The sequence below is a fragment of the Furipterus horrens genome, unplaced genomic scaffold, assembly GCF_987537825.1.
Source record: "Furipterus horrens unplaced genomic scaffold, mFurHor1.1.pri manual_scaffold_9, whole genome shotgun sequence".
Lineage (NCBI taxonomy): Eukaryota > Metazoa > Chordata > Mammalia > Chiroptera > Furipteridae > Furipterus > Furipterus horrens.
This window is the reverse complement of record NW_028327179.1, coordinates 54,240,019-54,260,988: the sequence shown is the minus strand read 5'-3', so window position 1 is coordinate 54,260,988 and position 20,970 is coordinate 54,240,019. Positions and strand designations below refer to the sequence as shown.

The 20,970-nt window shown below is 35.5% G+C and overlaps 2 protein-coding genes across 2 annotated transcripts in view; one reads left to right on the top strand and one right to left on the bottom strand.

The window, feature by feature from the left end:
- COG5 (component of oligomeric golgi complex 5) overlaps nt 1-2,628 on the top strand; it is a 393,705-nt gene extending 391,077 nt beyond the window's left edge. The window contains exon 22 of the mRNA XM_090287339.1: nt 1,594-2,628. Within this exon, the coding sequence (XP_090143465.1) occupies nt 1,594-1,708 (115 nt within the window). The 3' untranslated portion in view covers nt 1,709-2,628. The remainder of the gene's footprint in view (nt 1-1,593) is intronic.
- A 255-nt stretch (nt 2,629-2,883) lies between these two features.
- The window catches only part of HBP1 (HMG-box transcription factor 1), a 30,004-nt gene continuing 11,917 nt past the window's right edge, over nt 2,884-20,970 (bottom strand). Inside the window, exons 4-11 of the mRNA XM_090287342.1 lie at nt 19,322-19,460; nt 18,874-18,985; nt 18,658-18,770; nt 15,085-15,241; nt 14,249-14,393; nt 7,853-8,170; nt 5,001-5,142; nt 2,884-3,964 (exon numbers count right to left, since the gene is read on the bottom strand). Coding sequence (XP_090143468.1) covers nt 3,947-3,964; nt 5,001-5,142; nt 7,853-8,170; nt 14,249-14,393; nt 15,085-15,241; nt 18,658-18,770; nt 18,874-18,985; nt 19,322-19,460 — 1,144 coding nt within the window. The 3' untranslated portion in view covers nt 2,884-3,946. The remainder of the gene's footprint in view (nt 3,965-5,000; nt 5,143-7,852; nt 8,171-14,248; nt 14,394-15,084; nt 15,242-18,657; nt 18,771-18,873; nt 18,986-19,321; nt 19,461-20,970) is intronic.

The following is a 20,970-nucleotide window of genomic DNA, read 5'->3' as shown; positions in this document are numbered from 1 at the left end:
CATGTCCATAGCTCCCCCATTATCAGCATCCTCCACCAGAGTGATGTTTATAATAATCAGTGGACCCACACTAACACATCACTATCACCCAAACAAAACCGATTGTTTACATTAGCCCTTTGAGTGCCAACATAGCTGGGAGCAACGCTGACAAATTTTCCCAAAGTGCCAGCGTCTCTCCCAGCGACTCTTTTTTTTTCCATGGCTATAAATGTAAATAACAATGAAATAATTCATATTTTTGTTTTGTTCTATTTTTTTGTACCTCAGGTTATATATTGATATAATTTTTTCTCATGTTGTTCCAAATTTTGAATTACACATGGCACTCAAAGGGTTAGGGTTCACTCTCGGTGCTGTGCGTTTATTTTGTGGGTTTGGACTGCCCTAGGTTTCTGACAGGTGAGTTTGAGGGATACCTGGAAGGAAGCATGTAAAAATATCCAGAACACAGGTAGAAACAGAAATCAGGAGGTGACAAGGGCAGGGCTGAAAATAAACAATAGCTGACTGTATGAAAGTGGATAGTGGAGTTGGAGGGGCACTGCAGAGTGAGTGATGAGCAGGATAGACTCTGGACAAGTATATTCCCCACCATTAAATGAAAATAATGAACAAACCTGACCAAGGAATAATACTTTCAGTTTGGGAACAATACAACTAGTTAAGAATTAGATATTAGATGAGAATTGAGACTGAGTATATGAGCTAATGGCATTAACTTACATCTTTATAGAAATGTTCTAACCTCAGGTTTAGAAAAAAGTATAAAATTTTGATTGTTATGCCTGGAACTTACATAGGCCAATAATTTAAAAAACAAACTTTTAACCACTGTTTTAGCTCCACTTAAATATGATCTAACACTTAAACAGATCATCTGGTTCAAGGATTGAAAACTTTTTCCATGAAGTGGCAGATACTAAATATTTTAGGTTTTGCAGGCCATATGGCCTTTGTCTATTCAATTCTGCCACTGGTTGTGGAAAAGCCACCTTAGACAATACAAAAACAAACGTATTGAACTGGATTTGGCCTGTGGGCAGCTTGCTAATCACCCTGATCTAATCCATGAGAACACTATAATCATAACTGGCTGGTATCACATACCGTTGACTAAACAGACTGCCTTATTATCACATCATTTGCCAAAAATTTGAGCCCAAGAGCAGTTCTCCTTATGGGTTTATGTTCTATCAAATGACAAGAGGAAGTGCACCTACTGGTATCACAGTGTATACCCAAGGGCCCAGCCCCCATGCTCCAGAGCATGCCTGCCTATGGGGTGAGCTCTGAGGACACAAGCTGCATTCAGCTTTTCAGAAGTCTAACAGGGAAGTAGAGGAATGGGAAACTGAGAACAATCTCAGAGGCCAGAGGGCCCGATTGTATAATTAGACCTTTAAGTACAATGCATACTGAAAAAGGTTTAGTTTTGCACCTTAACCATAGTAACACTACCAATAAATATGAAGGCTGTTGGGCACATAGCTTATGAAACTGGGCAGAGCAGTTCCAGATGGGCTTCTTTTCAGTCTCTAAGCCATTTTATTTTATGTAATTTTCTGACATTGTTTTCATTTTGGTTTACAGGGGAGCCCTGGAAGCTTACGTTCAATCAGTAAGAAGTAGAGAAGGCAAAGAATTTGCACCAGTTTATCCTATAATGGTTCAACTACTTCAGAAAGCTATGTCTGCTCTTCAGTAATAATATGAAGTATTAATCTCCGTTTTGTGCTAATCCATTCAGGGTTGGCAGTTAAACTAAGCAATACACTCCAAAAGACAGCTACTATTCACTACTTTAAGAATGTAATCAACTTTTCTGTATTCCTATTAATCTTTTTGTGTATCTCTAGCCTTTCTACTTAAGTAGCCTAAAATGTCAAAAATCACCACCACCTTCAAACTCCAGGGACCTGATTTTCCAGAAAGACCTTCAACTCTTCTTTCAAGCTTTTCTACAAGGCTAACTAAAATGTCTTTCCCATTATATAACCAAGTCCCCCTGTAGGTACACATTCTAAATGCCACTGCTTTTTAAGGTATATGATCAGGTTATACAGTAAGTACCCTGCTTCCCCTAACCAACTTTCTTCCTTGCTAGATATGTAGCCCAGCAGTTCCCACATTTGGCTGCACATTAGAATATCAGTAGTGGAAGCGTTAAAATCCTGTTATTAACTTGTACCCCGCATTAAGACATTTGGAGTAGGAGAGAGGCATTAGTACCTTTTTAAAAAAAACTCCCCCTGGCTGCTGCAGCTCAGTGGATTGAGCATCGGCCTGCGAGCCAAGTGTCGCTGGTTCGATTTCCAGTCAGGGCACATGACTAGGTTGCACGTCAGGTCCCCAGTTGGGGGCACGTGAGAGGCAACCACACAGTGATGCTTCCCTCCCTCTTTTTCTCCTTTCCCCTCTCTCTAAAAATAAATAAAAAGATTATGTGAATAACAAAGGTGTATTAGTAATCTATTTAAAAAAAAAAATTCCCAAGTGTTTCCAATATGCAACAAAGTTTGAGAACCACTGGCCCATCCCAAAGATGTAGAGCTAAATGCTGTTTAAATCTGTCGTACTATGTCTGTAATAAAAGAGAGCAAGGCTATCTTTACATTTTGTGTTGTTTTATTACAAGCAGACTTCTGGGGCTGTTTAACTTTGTAACAGAGTTGCCAAGTCAAAAATAAAAAGGTTTTACTCTACAGATTCTAATAAATAAGAGATAATAATCTAGGTCTTAATTTTCCTGTTGCCCTTGTCCTATTAACATTTTATTTCTAATTTAATGCTTAAAACCCCATCAGCAACTTATTTTCCATCTCCTAAACCTGTTTTCATACATAATATTCAGTCAAAATCAATCAGCAGAAGTCGGCGATAAACAATTTTCTTCATTTTATTTGAAATAATATACAAGAATATAGTGTGCAAAATTTAGGGGCAACATCATGAAGTGTAATGAACTGAAATCAATTTTACAGCTGTGATTCCTAACCAGAAACACCACTTGGTAACATGAAAAGCCATGATTGTAGCTCAGAGCAAAAGCAGCTGTATTGCCAATGTATTTGCTCTAATTTCAGACAGTTGGAGGAAAAGTAAAGTGCAAGTGTTGCACTGCAGTAAGTGCAAAGTCTGCCCCCACCATAAGATATGATGACAAAATAAGATATTTAAGATACGTTGCTGAGGAGATACAGAACACAAAGTTTAAAAATACAATGGTATCAACTGTTAATAGCACCATTACAGTGACTATATTCCAATGCTATTAACTTGACCGTGGCCTGGGCTAGGTCTCCACTGGAACTAATGGGTGGGTGCTGCCACCTTGTGCATAAATGCAGCATGCTCGGGTAGCTGCAGCGGGTGGCTCTAATGCTGGGATGCTGACACCAGCCACCTGCCACATGTTCTGGTAGCCTCTTGGCACTGGCCAGACTAGAGCTCCTGTGTTTGGCACAGTTGCTGGGCCATGTGGCGGCTGCTCAAAGAAAGGCCAACTCCCAGCTTCTGTCTCATTCCAATATGTGTACAATACAGATTAATAAGCAGTAAGGAACCAATGTATAAACAGCAGTTACATATTTTTAAATTCCTTTTGTACAATTTAAAATAAAACATGTATACACTTCTCCTCTTTCTACTGTACTTTTTTAGCACCACAGGATATTCAATTTTCAAGCCTATATTACCTGATAGACATATATGAAGTTTGGAAGGAAAATAAGGCAATTTGGTTTACAATGTTGATAGTTTTAGCTTACTTAATGCTCTAATGTAGAAAGCAAATCCTCACTCTTATTAAATCATTTCAAGACTCAACGTTATCAGTATCTTATGGTCACACAAATTCTGGACAAATGGTGAGACCATGATCTTCTTAAGTCTTTCCATCAAGTCTATATTTATGCAAACGCAGACTTAATGTAAGCATCCCGGTTTAATGCTGTTGTGAGCCCTGTGGAAATAAAATAAAACTCAGTGAATGTTTACAAATCAATAGACAGTAATTCTATAAATGAAAGTGAAGATGGGTAATGTTTATAAGCTTATTATTTTTAAAATATCACCTTCTCAAAGGTAGGAATTTAAAAAACTTCTCTAATATCTGATGTCTCAAGCATTAAAGACATTTATAAAAATGGAGAGAGAAATGAACTAGGATGTGCAGAAAAAGAGATGCAGTCAGAGCCCTACAGGGAATTCTAAGGAAATAAAGACCTTCAAAAGTCCAGTTCAGCCACCCTTTTATACTGGAATCTGACCACTATTTATTTAAAAGAAATTCTTCAAAAATTTAAATAGATGTGAACTGTGAGTTACTGTAAAGACAGAAATAGGAAGCACTCCAGCCAGCCCTCCTGCTGCAAACTGATGCCTGCCCTTCATTTTTAGACATTTCAAATAGAGTGCATTCTGTTTTATCATGCAACACTTTCTTGTACTTACTCTAAAAACACAAAAGATCCTGGTCTAGTAATGGCAAAGTTCTAAGGATTAAGTCTATCAAAGTAGCATTTTTATGGTGCAAACATTTTACTAGTCTTCCCGGGCCTTTCTATTTCTTCTTTTTCCTGGGGTTTTTAATCCCCATGAAGGTTGGGTAAAGTACCCCTATAGCTCCCAATACCTCTATCACCCCTCACCAGTTAAGAAAAAAAAGGCTGTTGATATTTAGTTCATTAACACCCACTTTTCAACCCAACAAGAAAGACTACATTCCGAAATTATTTTTACACCTCAATACTTCCAACATTCTTCATAAGCATATCTGACATTTCTACCTTCCATGCTGAAAGAGTAAGTGGCACTGAATGATAAGAAAGGCAGCCTGCCTTATATGATGGTATAAAAACTATTAGATTTTCAAGTACAATAAGGCTGAGAAACAGCATCAACACAGCCTTTTAAAGGTCAAAACAACTGCTCCAACATTCCAGTACAATTTTGGGGAAGAGTGAAGGTAATGTTAGCAACTACTTGTTGAAACATACTGAATTGGTTCTTTTCCTTTTCCAACAGTCAGGATTTAAACGTTTTTGTTCTTCAGCCAAAGCCTTTGCTTCTAATGTATACATCTTTCTCTCTTCATTCTTCATTTTCTTCCACCTGTCACCAAGGATCACACTTATGGCTCTGTAAAAATAAACATTTACACAATGCTGAAGGCAAGAATTTTTCATAAAACTCATGTCAAGTGCTACTACTTCAGGAAGAAATATAAAAGAAAAAAACTTCTCCAAAACAGAGGAGGGAAAAAGTCAAGACTAGTAACTTCCAGTAAAATCTCAAGTCATATGGTCCATTTATCATAATCTTGGCAGTTAAAACGTCCTGGAATAGTGCCAATATTTCCAGTTGTCAAAGGATATCTAAAATAGTTGAAGAAAAAAGTTAACTTATTTCAAAGAAATGTTTTAAATTACCATTGGATCTATCCTGGTACATTGGTTTTCAAAAAATGTTTAAGATATTAAGACAGACAATATTCAGTACCAGAAGCACAAAGTATTCATCTTTTATTAAAAGCTATCCTTAGTTTCCATTTGGGCCCATAACCTGTCAAATAATTATGATACATTTCTTTTTTCATTCATGCAACCATAGTAAAAATGTGGCTTTAATTATGCAAACCTTACTATTTACCTCCTAAGACCAAATAAACCTTAGGCAATATTTGCACTTATCACTTGAGAAAATTGCATAAATTCAAAGGTAAAGAAGTCAAACTGATTAAGACATTCATGATAGAAATTTGAAGTTACTTTGTTTATATTTGTTAATCTATTCCCAAACCTACTAATACAGTCTTCATTCAGGACACGCAGACATAAACCATTTTCCTTCTATGAAGAGCTTTTTACTATTAATTTCATGACACTCATACAAAACAGAACGTCCTGGAATGACTGTATGAAGTATATACAGGAGGGGACCAGGCCCTCCCCCCCAAAAAAACCGGAATTATCTTCTGGAGGGTGGGCCCCTTGTAGTACAGGCTTCCCCTGATAGTGAGTGTTCTAGGAACCAAACTGTATCATTGTTTAATAGCTGGCATTGTGAAAGGCTGCATTCAGCTTCAGTGAATATTTTTGAAGACTTTCACCTTTGCCCACTTCATGATGGGTGATGGGTGAGTGCACCTGCCCATACTGCACAGAGTGTTCAGTGGTTTTTGACCAAAAATGCATGACCCCCATACCCCACCTTCTCCATTCACCTGATCTAGCCCCCCGAGCAACTTTTTTTGGTTTCCCCAGATGAAAAAAGTTCTCAAGAAGAAATGTTTTGCAGATATGGAAGAGGTGAAACAAACAAAAACGGCAGAAGCTCTAAAAGGCATCAAAATCAACGAGTTCAAAAACTTTTGAGCAGTGGAAAACAGTCTCAATGATGTATTGCATCAAATGGAAAGTACTTTGAAGATGACTGAAGTTTAAGTGTGTAAGAATATGCAATTTTTTATAAACAAATTCAGGGGTTTTTATGGGTTCCCTCTTCATACAAGTTATTTTACAATAATTCACAGGGAAGCCAGAGATACACATTTGAGCTTCGTTTTGGTTTTTTGTTGTTGTCTGCTTCTAACCTTTAGAGACAGTTAAATGTGTACTAAATATTTTAATCCAGTAAGTTGATGCAATTAAACACTATACTACATCTTCCTTCATTAAAACAGCAGTTTTTATTAGTCTCTAAGTTAAAGATACCACATAATGGTTGACTTGACACATTTACCAGTCAAATCAGTAAGAAATATTCACCTATGTATCAGTTACTAAATCAGGGATACACCTGATAAGAGAAGCTTCTTTTTCAAATGTTAATCTACTTAAAATTAAGCTTATGAGAACAGATGGGTGGTTCCCAGATGTGGGGTGAGGTGGGGGGGTGAGGCATGGGTATAAAAGGAGAAGATGGTTATAAGATACTAACTTCCAGCTATAAAACAAGTAAGTCCTGGGGATGTAATGTAACACAGTGAGTTACAGTTAATACTGTATTGCTTATTTGAACGTTGCTAAGAGAAGAGATCTTAAAAAGTTCTTATCACAAGAAAAAATACTATAACTGTGGTGATGGATGTTAACTTACTGTGGTGATCATTATGCAATATACAAATATTGAATCATTTCTACACCTCAAACTAATATAATGCTATGTCAATTATATTTCAGAAATACATATAAAGTTCACAAAACATTAAATCTTGATTATTTTATGTGGATAATCATTGGACTTCTCATGCTATCAAAGGTAAAGGAAACAGTTTTAACTGTCAGGGAACTAGGACGTCTGGAAGAAGACAATTTTCATACGTAGAGAACTGGTTGGTTTGAGAGGGAGTGAGCATTGAGAACTCTGAGATAAGGAAGAGTACAGCAAACAGAAAAGGACTAGAGTTAATTTTTATTCCCAGGCTCTACTGAGGGCACCTCTAGGTTTAATATTGACAGATCTGGCAGTTATCACAAATTGCCAATGCCTGGACATTCCATACTATGACACAACTGTTAAATAAATCCAATGCAGTAAGATGCTCAACTTTTCCATAAAGCTTTTCAGTAAGGTCGGAACTGATAGCTGTTAGAACTGTGTCCTTTAACAGGTAAATGACATTTACTACTACTTTAGAAGGCAGGTCCTTACCACTTATCTGTCTAGGTATTACTAAAAAAATAACTGTAATCCTAAAAATTCCACTTAAACTTTTTACTTTAAAGTCAACCTAAGAAAACAAAGACTTTGATAATACAAACTATTGTAGAATAAGTGTTAACTGTCCCAGTTCCTGCAACCTGCTCTGAGGTGTTACTCAATTATTTAGAATCATTACTATTTTTACCTGTTATCTTTCCCTGGATACATCTGAGTATATTCAACTCTGTATTTTTTGGCAAAAAGCATGAAGGCATTCATTGGTCTTTTGCACTTGTTAGGAGAGGTGGCACTCACAGTCCCTGAGCTGTGGTTTTTGACAGCTTTAGCATACAAAGAACTGGAAGAGAGCTGTGATGATCCGGGTGAGCCACAGTTTTTACTGAATCCAGATCTTGCAAAGTCTTGACCTCCAGGTCCTCCACACGACAGAGATGCACGACGCTGACGTGCCATACTGCTCAGCACATAGACTGCAGAAGAATCCATAGGTGTGAAGTCATAGCTAAAATAAAATAAAAATTTATAACATGGTTTTCATGCAATTTAATTACCTGATTTGTAAAAATAGGATTAAAGAAAAACCTTTAACATCTAACGGGAAATTTCAATGTATTTTCAAAGTGTTTTCCCCTATATAATGCTACGAACACTTAACAACTTCACTATTGATAGTTACTTATAAGATGAAAGCTTATGTATGCACTGACTAAATTTTTTTTAATATGGGAATACAAAAGTTAAAAAACAACATAAAAGGACTTCAAGCACTGCTCCCCAAAGGAATGTTATACCACATTTTAAAATCACAGCTAGTCTCTCCTCCAGATCCTACACATCCTTTTATTCTTATTTTGGATTCACTTTTTGACATATTTTATAATGTGATTTGGCCTATAGAAGCCTAAAATAAGGTAATCACTGTAAAAGAGTGGTAGGCATATAACAGGCCTAAAAACTACTACACATCATAAAATGTTAGGTAAGGACAATCAAAAGCAATTAAATGCAGCTAAAACAACTTTAAAATGCACAGTAATCTGAGTCATTTATTTAGATAGTCATATTAATATTATTTCTTCTCAACAAGCTTGCTTGTAGGGTATTATTTTTCTCGCTTTTACATGAAGAAACAGGCTAAGAAAAATATTACTTCCCCAAGGCCACAGAGCTACTACATCCAAACCCAGATCTGTCTGTCTACCTCCAAAGCCCCAGGTTTCCTCATCAATACCATGGTGCCCCCCCCCTGCCACTGGCTAACCTCAAGGTGAAAAAATAATAATCATATTAACTGAAAATATTACTGAAAACTAGAGCAAATGTAGATCACAGCCTACATTTGCTAAAGGATGCACCCGTGAAAAGAATTATCTTTTGTTCCAACTGTGTTAACTCCTGCTTATATTTTTTATGTTACCAGAAAACCTTTTATAAATTTCTTATTCTGAACCCAGCTCCTCCTCCTCTCCCTGAAACAGAAATTCTGGTAATGCATCAAAACAGGTTGATATTAGCTGAAGGAGTAGTATTTGCCTGAAGGTAAAGCAAGAGATTATGAATTATGCTAAAGACAATGGAGAACGCTAAATGAACAAGGTCCTTGCCATTAATTGCAGAGTAAAAATGACTTACACCAAAAATCAACCACACAATGTCTATTTCTGAGGTTATCACATGAAATATAGTTATGACTCCAAAATCTAACGAATGCACAACAATCAGTATTGTGTCAGAGAAATAACTTTTGCTATCTTAAGCAAATTCCAAATATAATTTAGAAAAATCGCAAACTTAAGCATTATAAATGAATCTGACACAATCACTACTGAAAACAAATATTTAATTAGAATCTGAAATATCAAAAGACTTCCAAATTAGGGTAAGAATACATGGATGGACCTTGGGGATATTATCCTAAGTGGGATAAGTCAGAGAAAGACAAGTACTGCATGATCTCACTAATATGTGGAATTTGAAAAACGAGAAACCCATAAAAATGGAAATGATGGTCTCCAAGTAATGGGGGATGAAGGGCATAGTACAGATGTTGTTTAAGGGTACAAACTTACAATGAGTAATATATAAGCCCTAGAGATTTAATGCACGATATAGTGAACACAGACAACAGTATTGTAATGATCAAACTTGCGAAGAGTACAATTATTCCAACCACTAAAAAAAAAGATCATGTAACATGATAGAGATGCTAATTATTGCTACAATGGCAATCATATTAAAATATATAAATATGTAAAAACATGTTGTACAACTTAAATTTACACAAATGTTTTATGTCTAGTACATTTCAATTAAAGATTTTCTTTTTTAATATGGTAAGCTAATTAACCACTGCATTTTGAAAATGCCACCATCTAGTGGCACAAATACAACCATCACCTATTACCAGTATGGATACAATTTAAAGAAGTTTGAGACAATCAGAATTCAGGATTTTGATATGATTACAGCATTATATTATTGAATAGAATATCTAAAATGGCTTAACCTTTTGCAATAACCACCTCAAAATCTGTTTCTTCTCTTTGTAGTTCCTGAAATGTGCCCTTTCTCACAGCTCTGATTTTTGGACATGCCATTCGTTAAGCTTAGAATATCCTTTCTGACCTTCACTGTCTAATTATTACTCTGAAAGAAAAATTCCACTATAGTGTACTGTCTATTAACCATGTCATATGTATTAACTCATATAATCGTCCCTTCAATATTATCCTTATTTTACAGATTTTTATAAAGAACCGCATAAGGTAATTAACTTATCCCAGCATCCAAAGAAAATTATTTCAGAGCCAGGATCTGTACCCAGGCAGTCCAGCTCCAGCGCTCACATTCCTACTAGACTATACTGTCTCAATAGTACGCACCACACCACACACATTTACCAATCCGTTTCTTTCTCCACATTGGAAGCAGAGAGGAAGGCCCATGTCTTAAATGATTTTAAATCCCAATGCCCAGCAAATACTTAGCTCTCAAATGTATGATGAGTGACTGAGAAGGTAAAATAAATAATTTTGCAAAACATAATGTAAAAATTTAATTGGGTTCAAATCCTACCTCTACCACTTACTAGTAATATGACCTTGGGCAAGTTAAACCATCTAGTCTCAGTTTACATAGTTTTAAAATGAAGATAATACATGCTGTGCAATGTTGCACTGCTGAAAGTATATATACAAAAATGCTTACGGCAGAAGCTGGCACATACTAGGTACTCAATTGGGGTATCTAGTATTATTGTATACTAAACCTGGAATCTTTGTGAGTTACTGGCTTGAATCCTAGTTCTGATACTAACTGGCTGTTTTGGGCATGTTCTTTTCACCTCTCTCAGCTTTAGTTCTCTATTTCTGTAAAATGAGGACATAATCCACTAAAAGGGTAATGAAGATTAAATAAATTAACACATACAGTGCCTGGTCATAACAGGCACTCATTATGCTTGTTAAATTATAATACTTAAACAGAAATGTCAACTTCACAAAGTCAGAAGTGACTGTTTTATAAACCTGCCTGATGCCTAGAAGATTGGCCTTGATTCTCAATGTCTTGAATGAGCTGCTTCAAATCATGCTCTCATTTAGAAACTTCTTTTCTACAGGAGTTACAATTGTATTTAAGAGCTCAACGATTTACTGCTGACTTCTGGTCCTGACCAAGCTATCACCTACTCAATTGTCTTTCCTATACAGCATGTCTCAGGGCTTGCCCCAAGTGTACAAGTAGGACCTGGGGTTCCTGGTCCCATCTCAGACTGTGTTTCTTCTTTCTTCCCTTCTTCCCCTTCTTACTTTCCTTGTACCAGGCAGCATCTCGCTTAAAACTCACCCACCCCAACTCCTGCCACAAGTAAAATGCAATCCAAAATGAAAATTCAGTCAACTTTATACTTCTCAACTTTTTCACAGCTCCTCCTGGATGAAAACTGCCTATTTCCACTCCTTAATGGGGAGCGGAAAAGGGGGTATTGCTGTCGCTCTACCATAAAATAAGACTAATGCCAAGGTCATCCTAAGAGTGACTGCTACTTGATGGGACTGAGTGATGAGAACTTGCCATCTTGGAAAAACAGGAATTAGGTAGTCAAATGCTCCTTTTTTGCTTTAAAAAAATGAAGATTTGCACTAGGCGATACCTGATATATAAATAAATATATATAACGTAAGTTATGAAGCATACAAATATGAATAAAGTCAAAAGAAATTAATAGAATTTTCCTAGTATCACCAAAGTTCCACACTTGCCACCCTCCAAAGATAACCAGTTTATCATTCCTTTTTCAATAACTTTATTGTAAAAATGCATTATTCACTTATATAAACAAAATATAAATACTGTAACAGCATTGTCACTATTTCAATTTATTAACATGTAATATATAATATTTTGTTTTGCAGAAAGTTAACATAGCAGGCTTTACTACTATCCTTGCAAAGGTTTTACTTACATGGTTGGCCCTTGATTAACACAGACTTTGGAAAGATTCCCACCATTCCCACAACTGAGAAGAATGGCTCACATTGCCTTAACTGTGTGCACAACAATACGGTTTTACCCTGAATGCCTGCTTTCCTTTTGGAAGTGTAGAATATTGGTAGGTGCCAGCCTGAGGCAGCCTACATTACCAGCACCCAATAAAACCCCTGCTGAGTATCTAACAAGCTTCCCTGGCAGATAACATTTCATACATGTCATAACTCACTGCTGAGAGATATAAGTATGTCCTGTATGACTCCATCAGGAGAGGACTCCTGGAAGCCTGGCTTCTCCCGAGACTTCACTCAATGCCTTTCATTTTCCCAACTTTGCTTTGTATCTTTTCACTGTAAGAAATCAGAGCTATATGACTATAGGCTGAATCCTGTTAGTTCTACTGAATCATCTAACCTGGGGTTGGTCTTAAAGACCTCCAGCATAATTGTATGATGTGTATTATATATGGTATATAAATATTGTAAGTATAAATGTAAGTATATTTAAATTTTATTACATATATTTTCAAAGAACATCTGAATCCATACAAAAATGGAACCATACTGTATATTCGTTAGACTAATTTTTACTTAACATTATTTCCAAAAGTGATCCATGTTTTAAAATGTATAGCTAATGCCTCCCAGTCAGGACACATGCCTACGTCGCGGGCCAGGCCCCCAGCTGTTTTTCTTGCATACCCAAGTTTCTTTCTCTCCTTCCTATCCCTTCTAAAAGAAAAAAATCTAAAATAATAATGTATATAGCTAAGGTTCATTAATCTTCCACTGATAATAGAGAATTCCACTGTACAGTTATATCACAATTCATATATTTACTCTCCAGTTAATACTGCTATTGTGTCAAAGTTTTGCTACCATGAGTAATATAGTTATGAACCTATTTACATATCTCCTAGTGCATGTCTACAAGAACTTATTTCTCTAGGGCATACACACAGAGGAATAAGATTGCTGATATTCAGTGTTGTAAAATAAAGCCAAATCATCTCCCAATATTTTATTTACACTCTCACCAAAACCTAAGAGTTATCACTGATCTACACACTAAGAATAGAGTATCAGACCTTAAAGTTTTGTCTCATTTTCTAGTTTTCAAATTGTATATAAGGAATGTAATCAAACAACATTTAGATTCCAATCTTGCAGATGTTACTGAGCATGTGGCTTGTGCTTGCTTAAGTACTCTTATTCTTTTGATATACAAATATATTTCTTATGTTTATTATATTAAATTGAGTGAAATAAATTCTATAAGCTATCAGGAACTCTTGAGATTTCTCTACCTAATGCCTGTGGATTTGATAATTATCTTAAAGAAAGAATGAATGTTAAAATCTGAGATATCTAACACAGAGAGATTTTTTCTTGGTACCTCCTGGGAGTAAGTTGGCCAGTTGTTCCAGTTTGAGTAAGACTGAGTGGTTTCCAGGAATGCAAGACTTACAGTGCTAGAATCAGAAAAATTCCATACAAACTGAGAGAGCTGGTCAACCTCCTTGGGTGTCAGGACCTGTGAGTTCTTTGTCCTATTGTACCACTTAATAGCAAGATGATCCTAGGAAAAATCACTTCTCAAGTCTTTCCAAGTGTCAAGTTTTTACTATTTTTACTATTTGTTAAACCATGCAATTAATGCCCTTGGTCAAAATGGGTATTAAAGACACAGTACAAGAAAAAAAAAGACAGAGTTAACTACAAAAGTACTACTAAGAGGTTTATGGACTAGTTAAAAACAACTGGCCAATTATAGCAACTTTTATATAACTATCAAGCTGATCTATTAAATTCTTGGTCTTATAACATGTGATATTTTTCCTAACCTAATCTTTAATGTTTTATGAACTCACTCTCTCTATACAACTACTCTATGTAAAACTCCCCAAGAGCTGTTATTTTAACTGATATTTTTTCACTTAATCATGTATATATAGTTCCTCTGAGTAGTTCTTTTATAATTCTCAAAGCTTTAAAGGTTTATTAATCTCTTAAATATTAGACTTAGCAATCATTAGGTACATTTAGAGTAAACTTTTAAACAAACAAAAAAAGAAATAATCCAGTATTACCTTTTAAATGTATCAAAAACACCTGAATCATCAAAATTAATGGCATCGGGGTGTCCAGGAGGTAGACATACATCACCAATATGAATTTCACAACATGGAATGCCATGCTGTACCACAGTCAAGCTGGGATAAAACGATGACCAACCTGAAGTTAAATCAAACGATAGTGGCATTAAGGACGGGGATTGACAGGAAGCACCCAAATTACTTATTATACGATAGACAAATTATTTCCAAGTCTTAAAAATAAAAAGTCATTACTTAAAGATAAGTCCCAAGATATTTTCTAACACAAGTCATGTACATTTGTCATAAAGCCAAGCACAAGCCTTTGCTTTAAGCAATGCAAAAGCCCTCCAAAATGTAGTTTAATTTAGCACTTTATGAATAAATTCTATCAAAAAGCACTTGCATTGATCTACAAGATAGTAAGTGATACATGATGATGAGTAAGATCTTGAGGTACCCGCTGAAGTATTAGTCTAACATGTTGGTATTGTAATAAGGCTCTGAAGTGATTCAGGTATATAGAATATGTGATAAACCTAAACCAAAACGCAATTACCAGAATAATCCATTCCCCAAACTATATACCAAGATAACAGAGAGCTTATTATAGTACGCTACATGAATTTAAGTTTTTATATCACAGGAAGTAGCGCTCAGTCTGACTACCACTAAGATACTTAAGAACCATAAGGCATGTCCTAAGGTGGTTTTATTTAGTTTGAAATTTTCCCCTCAAATTTTTTTCTTAATCATCAAAGAATTATGCCACAAGACATAGATTTAAGAGTTCTTTAAAAAGTTACTATAAATTCAAATTGAAGCCCTACCTTTATTTTTAACATAGAAAGGGTGGTCCAGCTTACACTCTACAGTTAGTAAACCATCTTCTACTGTTCCAGGATCAAAAGTCAACTTCAGTACAGACTCGCCAAATGATACACTTTCTTCATGTGATAACAACTTTAGACCATCAGAACCATAGCCCTGAAAATACATGCATGTAGTGAATGAATTGCCAACATTCAATTTAACACACAGCGAAGTTCCTATTATGGGTAACACTTTGCGGAAAAGGTAAAAATAAACAAGACAGGATCCCTGTCCTTATGTAATGTTAGACTGGTAGTGAAGAAAGGCACATATATTTAAAGCTGACTACACTAAACATTTTAATTGAAGTATAAATAATGCTAATGCAGTTTAATAAAGGGAGACAAAAGAGAGATATTAGGGAGGCTTTTGACCTCCCTTTGAACTGGGATTTAAAAGATGAAATTTAGAAAGGTGGAAGAACATGGCTTACACCAGGAATAGTTGTAACTAACAACTGCTTTCAGGAATGTTGAGTTTTTGCTAAAAATACAAGATGAGTCTGGAGTTGGGGCAGGTAAGACTGAATAGGAGGGGCCAGTTAGTTAGGAAAATAGAGACAGGCAAAGTGCTTCAACTTTCCTGAGAAGGTACTGGGAAGTCAATAAAAGTATTTTTATTAATATGATTGTTCTCTTTAAAATAATGATAAAGACTACAGAATAAAAGTTACCTCTAATATTCAATTTATTTTAAGATATAATGTGAGAAGCCCATCACAGTCTTGAATCAAAAAGTACAGTGGTGGTAGAACCAGGCTAAATTTAAATTCAATAAATATTGAGCATTTAGTACATGCCAGGTGCTAGGCTCTGAAAACACAAGCATTAACAACACATGATCCCCACCCTTAAATTCACAGAAAAATAAGAGACAGACATGCCAACACCTAGCTGTAATATTCAATTATTATTACACTAGTGCATGAACAAAGTAAAGAATGGGAGAGAATAATGACTGTAAAAATCTTTAAAGTAACAGAATCAATAACTAAATATGAAGAGAGAAAAGGGTACAATTTGATGGTTTTGAATTTGGTAATTAAGAAGGATAGCAATACCTTTAAGAGAATAGGGTTGAGAAGCAGGCCAGGAAGGGGAATAAAAAAAAAAGGTGAATCCAGTTTTGGTTATACTAATAAGCCAAGATGTCTAATATGCAGTTGGAAACATACAGCTGAAGGATATGGACACATATTTGTAAATAACTGAATTATAGTGTCTTCTAATTCTCGGAGCTTCAAGACCTTAAAACTAATCCAATCCCATTTTACAGATCAGGAAGACAATAGCAAGATTAACAATCTCCCTGAGGTAAATCACAGTTACTAGAAGCACTGGAGAGCCCAGGCTTCCTGACTCCCAAGTCCAGAGTGCTCTCCACAGGCCACAAAGAGGTGGTGCTGACATCAGAAGCAGAGAGGAATTTGTTAAGAGAGTGAAGAGAGGCAGAACCTTGCTGACATTCAACATTATGGACTGACAAGCCATCCCTGAAAAAGACTGGGACATTAAAGAGAATCAGGGCACTGCGGTATTACACATATCAAGACAATGTCAAGAACTAACCCACTGTGTGCGATGTTGTAGAGATGTCAAACAAAACAAACAGAAGTCTCTAGAAATCAGAATAAAGCTAATAACCTTTGAGACAATTGTAGTAGAGTGGTACAGGCAAAGTCAGACTACGGCAAACTTCACTACAATGAAGACGGAAACTGAAGCCAGCCATGTCAGGACTAAGTTTCTCAAGAAACTCAATAGTAGGGGCTAATAAGATCAAACAGGAATTTTAAACAAGCACGCTTTCATGCCCAATTTCTGGAGATGGAGAAATTAAAGAATTCAAAGACAGCGGCATCAACCAATATTTATCCCACTACTACTTCTACTTATCAACTTAGAAAACGTCAGTGTTTTTGATTTGCAACTAGGTACCAAAATTTTTTTTGAGAAAAAAGTAGTCATTCCAACAAATTACCAAACACCATATACAAATGGTACTCAAAATGGATCCAAGACTTAAATGTAACATCTACAGCTATAAAAACTCCTTAAGAGAAAACAAAGTGTGGACCTTCATGACCTTCAATTAGGCAATGGTTTCTTACATATGACACCTAAATCACAAGCAGCCAAAGAAACATAAATTGCACTTCATCAAAACAGAGATCTTTTGTGTGTTTAAAAGACACTATCAACAAAGTGAAAATACTACCAACAGAATGGAAGAAAATACTTGCAAATCTCGTATCTGATAAAGTATACTTCCCAGAATATCTAAAAGACACTTACAAATCAACAATAAAAAGACAAACCACCCAACTTGAAAATGGGGAATTGATTTGAATATAAACATTTCTCTAAGGATGATATACAAATGACCAAACAAGCACATAAAAATATGCTCACCCTCATTAGTCACTAGGGAAATGCAAATCCAACAAGGAGATATCACTTCATACACACTAAGATGGCTTTTCAGTGAAATGGAAGAAAAGTGTGGAAGAGGATTTGGATATATCAGAACGTTCACATATTACTGGTATGAAATGTAAAATGGAACATTCACTATGGAAAACTTTGTGCAAGTTCCTCAAAATGTTTAACACAGGGTAGGACCCAGTAATCCTACTCCTACGTACATAACAAGAGAAATAAAAACATATGTTCATGCAAAAGCTAGTACAGGAAGGTTCACAGCAACATTATTCCCAACAGCCAAAGAGTAGAAACAATCCAAATGTCTTTTAACTGATGAATAAGTAAATCTGGTACATCCATATAGAAAATTACTAAGTCATAAAAAGAACACAGTTCTTATATATGTTATGACAAAGATGAACCTTGAAAACATTACACAAAGTGAAAGAAGCCAGTCACAAAGGGTCACACATTGTATGATTTCATTTACATAAAAGGTCCAGTATAGGAAAATCCATAGGTACTGAAAAGAGATTTGTGATTGCTAGGGTCTACGGGAAAAAAAGGAGTAGGGAGCAATATTTTACGCTTAAGGAGTTTCTTTTTGAAGTGATGAAAATATTTTATAATTAGATACTTGTGATGGCTGCACTTTCCTGTAATATACTAAACAGCACTGAATTGTAGCCTTTAAAATGTTAAATGCTATGGTATGTACACTATAACTCAATAAAATATAACAGAAAACTTGGGGAAAAAAGAAAAGAAAATGCCAGTGTTTTTATGGAGTCCTTTAAAAAGTAACTTAATATAATCAACTCTCAGTTATCCATAGGGGAATTAACCATTTTGTAGATTACCAAAGATAAGGCTTTGGTCCATTTATTTATTATTTTTAATGCCAGCTTAGTTTTCTCCACCTAAGAAAGCATAATTATAAGATAAACCTAGAGCCTCTTCATCATTTTAAGCAAGAAGTCACAAAACCACTACCTAAAATGTAAGATATCATTTAAATATAAAAGTAAGTGGAGTATAGTCCTGTACAGTAATAATAAACCTTATGTTTCATTTTAGAAGATTTTTTTTTAGGAATTTTAAATCAACCTTGTGAGTGCCCATTTGGAGGTCTTCCTCATTATCACAGCCTTCAGCTCTAGCAAAATCTTCAATATCTTGCCATTCTTTATTGCTTCCCTTATGAAAGCACAGACGTGTGCCTAAAGTTTAAGGTAAAAAAAAAACCCAAATATTAGGTATTAAGTATGTGATAGTGTGCTACACAAGTAAGCGGTAAACAAAATCAAAGATCTCTATTTTTACCTTTCAAAAAACAGTGCCACGCAGTTGAAGGCCAGGAATTGCACCATCCCAAATCATCATCATCTGAGAGGGAGGACATGCAGAAGATGCCAGATTCTGACTCACTATTTGCCTGTGAAGAATAACATTTTAAACTGTATTTTAAAACATAGCTTGTTATTGTTTGTTCCTATCTCAAGCTTTCAGGCTCTCTCCTTATTGGGGATAACTTAATCATTCTAAAGTTAGAAAAAAATACAAATTCGAAACTGAAGTTTTTGAAAGTTTTAAACATCTATTCCCACTTGTAACAAATTTTCCTAACAACAGAGTTGTACATAAATTGAATCCAGAGCACTAGCAGGACAATGAGATATACTATTTTCCACCTCTACGTGCAGAGGAAAAGTTAATATTTTACAACTGTTGTGCAATCTTCGGAAACATTTTATCTCATGAATAAACTCACCCTTTCATGTCTGACTGGTGTTTCCTCCTTCCAGTGGTGAGGGAAGGCTGGCTCACTCTTAGAAGAAGAGGACACTGGTGGAGGGCGTGCATAGGAATGTAAACTTTTGCTAGTAGCTATGATGTGTACAGGAGATGATCTAAAATAAGGAGGCAGTTTTAACCATAAAGCGTAGGTACTTAAAGATCTTTCCTCTTGATGAAAAAAAAAAAGTTATGTTCAAAATGCCAATGTTATTACATATAAGACACCTACAGAAAACACTAGTAAAAACATCAAGATTTCATTTATAATATGTTGTTCCTTAATTCTTCTTACCCAAGCCCTCCTCACACATTTTAAACAGCTTTTCAATGTTTGACAATGTATTTTAAACTTCTAATTATTGTTTCACTTGTTCATTTACTTTTATATCAACAAGTACATATAAATGCTTTCTATCCATTTATTTCTTCTACTCTGAGGCAGTCACTGAGTCTTAATATGAGTGAATCTACGATTAATGCAACCAAACTGAACTCTTCTTTATTTACCAACCGTAATGGGACACTGTATTTTTCCTGTTTTCTAATATAAACTTGTTGAAAAGCATCTACACATAAAGGCTAATTATTTTCCCCCACGATCACTTTTCAGAAAGTAACCCCCCATTCCCAAGTTTTCCCCTTAATAGTCTCTTTAACAGGCAGTGCTCCCTTTAGAGTACTTGTGCTCCCAAGAACATACTAAGATCCTTCCCCCACAAAAAGATCAGCTGTTCACAGGAGGGGTAACAGTAAGAAACAAGCCCATAAAGACCGACCAGTAATGTGTACTGACACAGAAGTTTGGAAAGCAGCAGCAGAAGGCCAGGGGGTAGACCTGTCTGAAGGTCCGAAATTAGGACAATTCTGAGATGCCAAATAGGGATGTGGTCCTTAACAGAAAAGTTTATGCATGTCTGTATTAACTCTCTTTTTAAAAATGGAAGGAGGGATAAATTACTTTTCAACTCTTCCCTTATTCTCTGAGAAATTTTATTAGCTCCTTAATTTGAATTTTATCCTCATTAAACATTTTTCATTATACCTTTGCAGAAATTATTTTTAAATAAGGATCTATGAAAATATACTTTGCTTTCATGTTCATTTCACTTCCTAAATTAAAACCCCACAAATTTCCATGCATTTTAGCATGCTCTAAAATTTTAGATTTCAAAATACAAATTATTGAATGTTTCATTTCTAATTTCTTCCTTCATTATACATTTAGAATTTTATGAAGTATCAGAGAATGGCCAAACTGCTAAAAATTCCTTGGGTCTGTTCCTACCTTCATCATTAATATAAAGAATATGAGTTTTATCAATTCTATTTAACTGCTGAAGAAGTAACAATGTAACATTCTAAAATGTATAATGGCCTGCATGTTCTGTAAAAATTAACATGCTAAACATGTCTAAAACACTAATACCAATGGTCTCTTCATCCCTCTATCTATGCAGGGATAATATAAATTTTACCTGTCCTCAGCCCCTTGGCACTGTACAGTTACTTCAGAAGTCAAAGTTCAATAATTAAATACGTTAACAACATTCTACAAGAAGTTGCGTTAACAGCCACTGACAGAAAGCAGGCAAGACAGCAGAGCGTGACTCTTGGTCTTGTTCC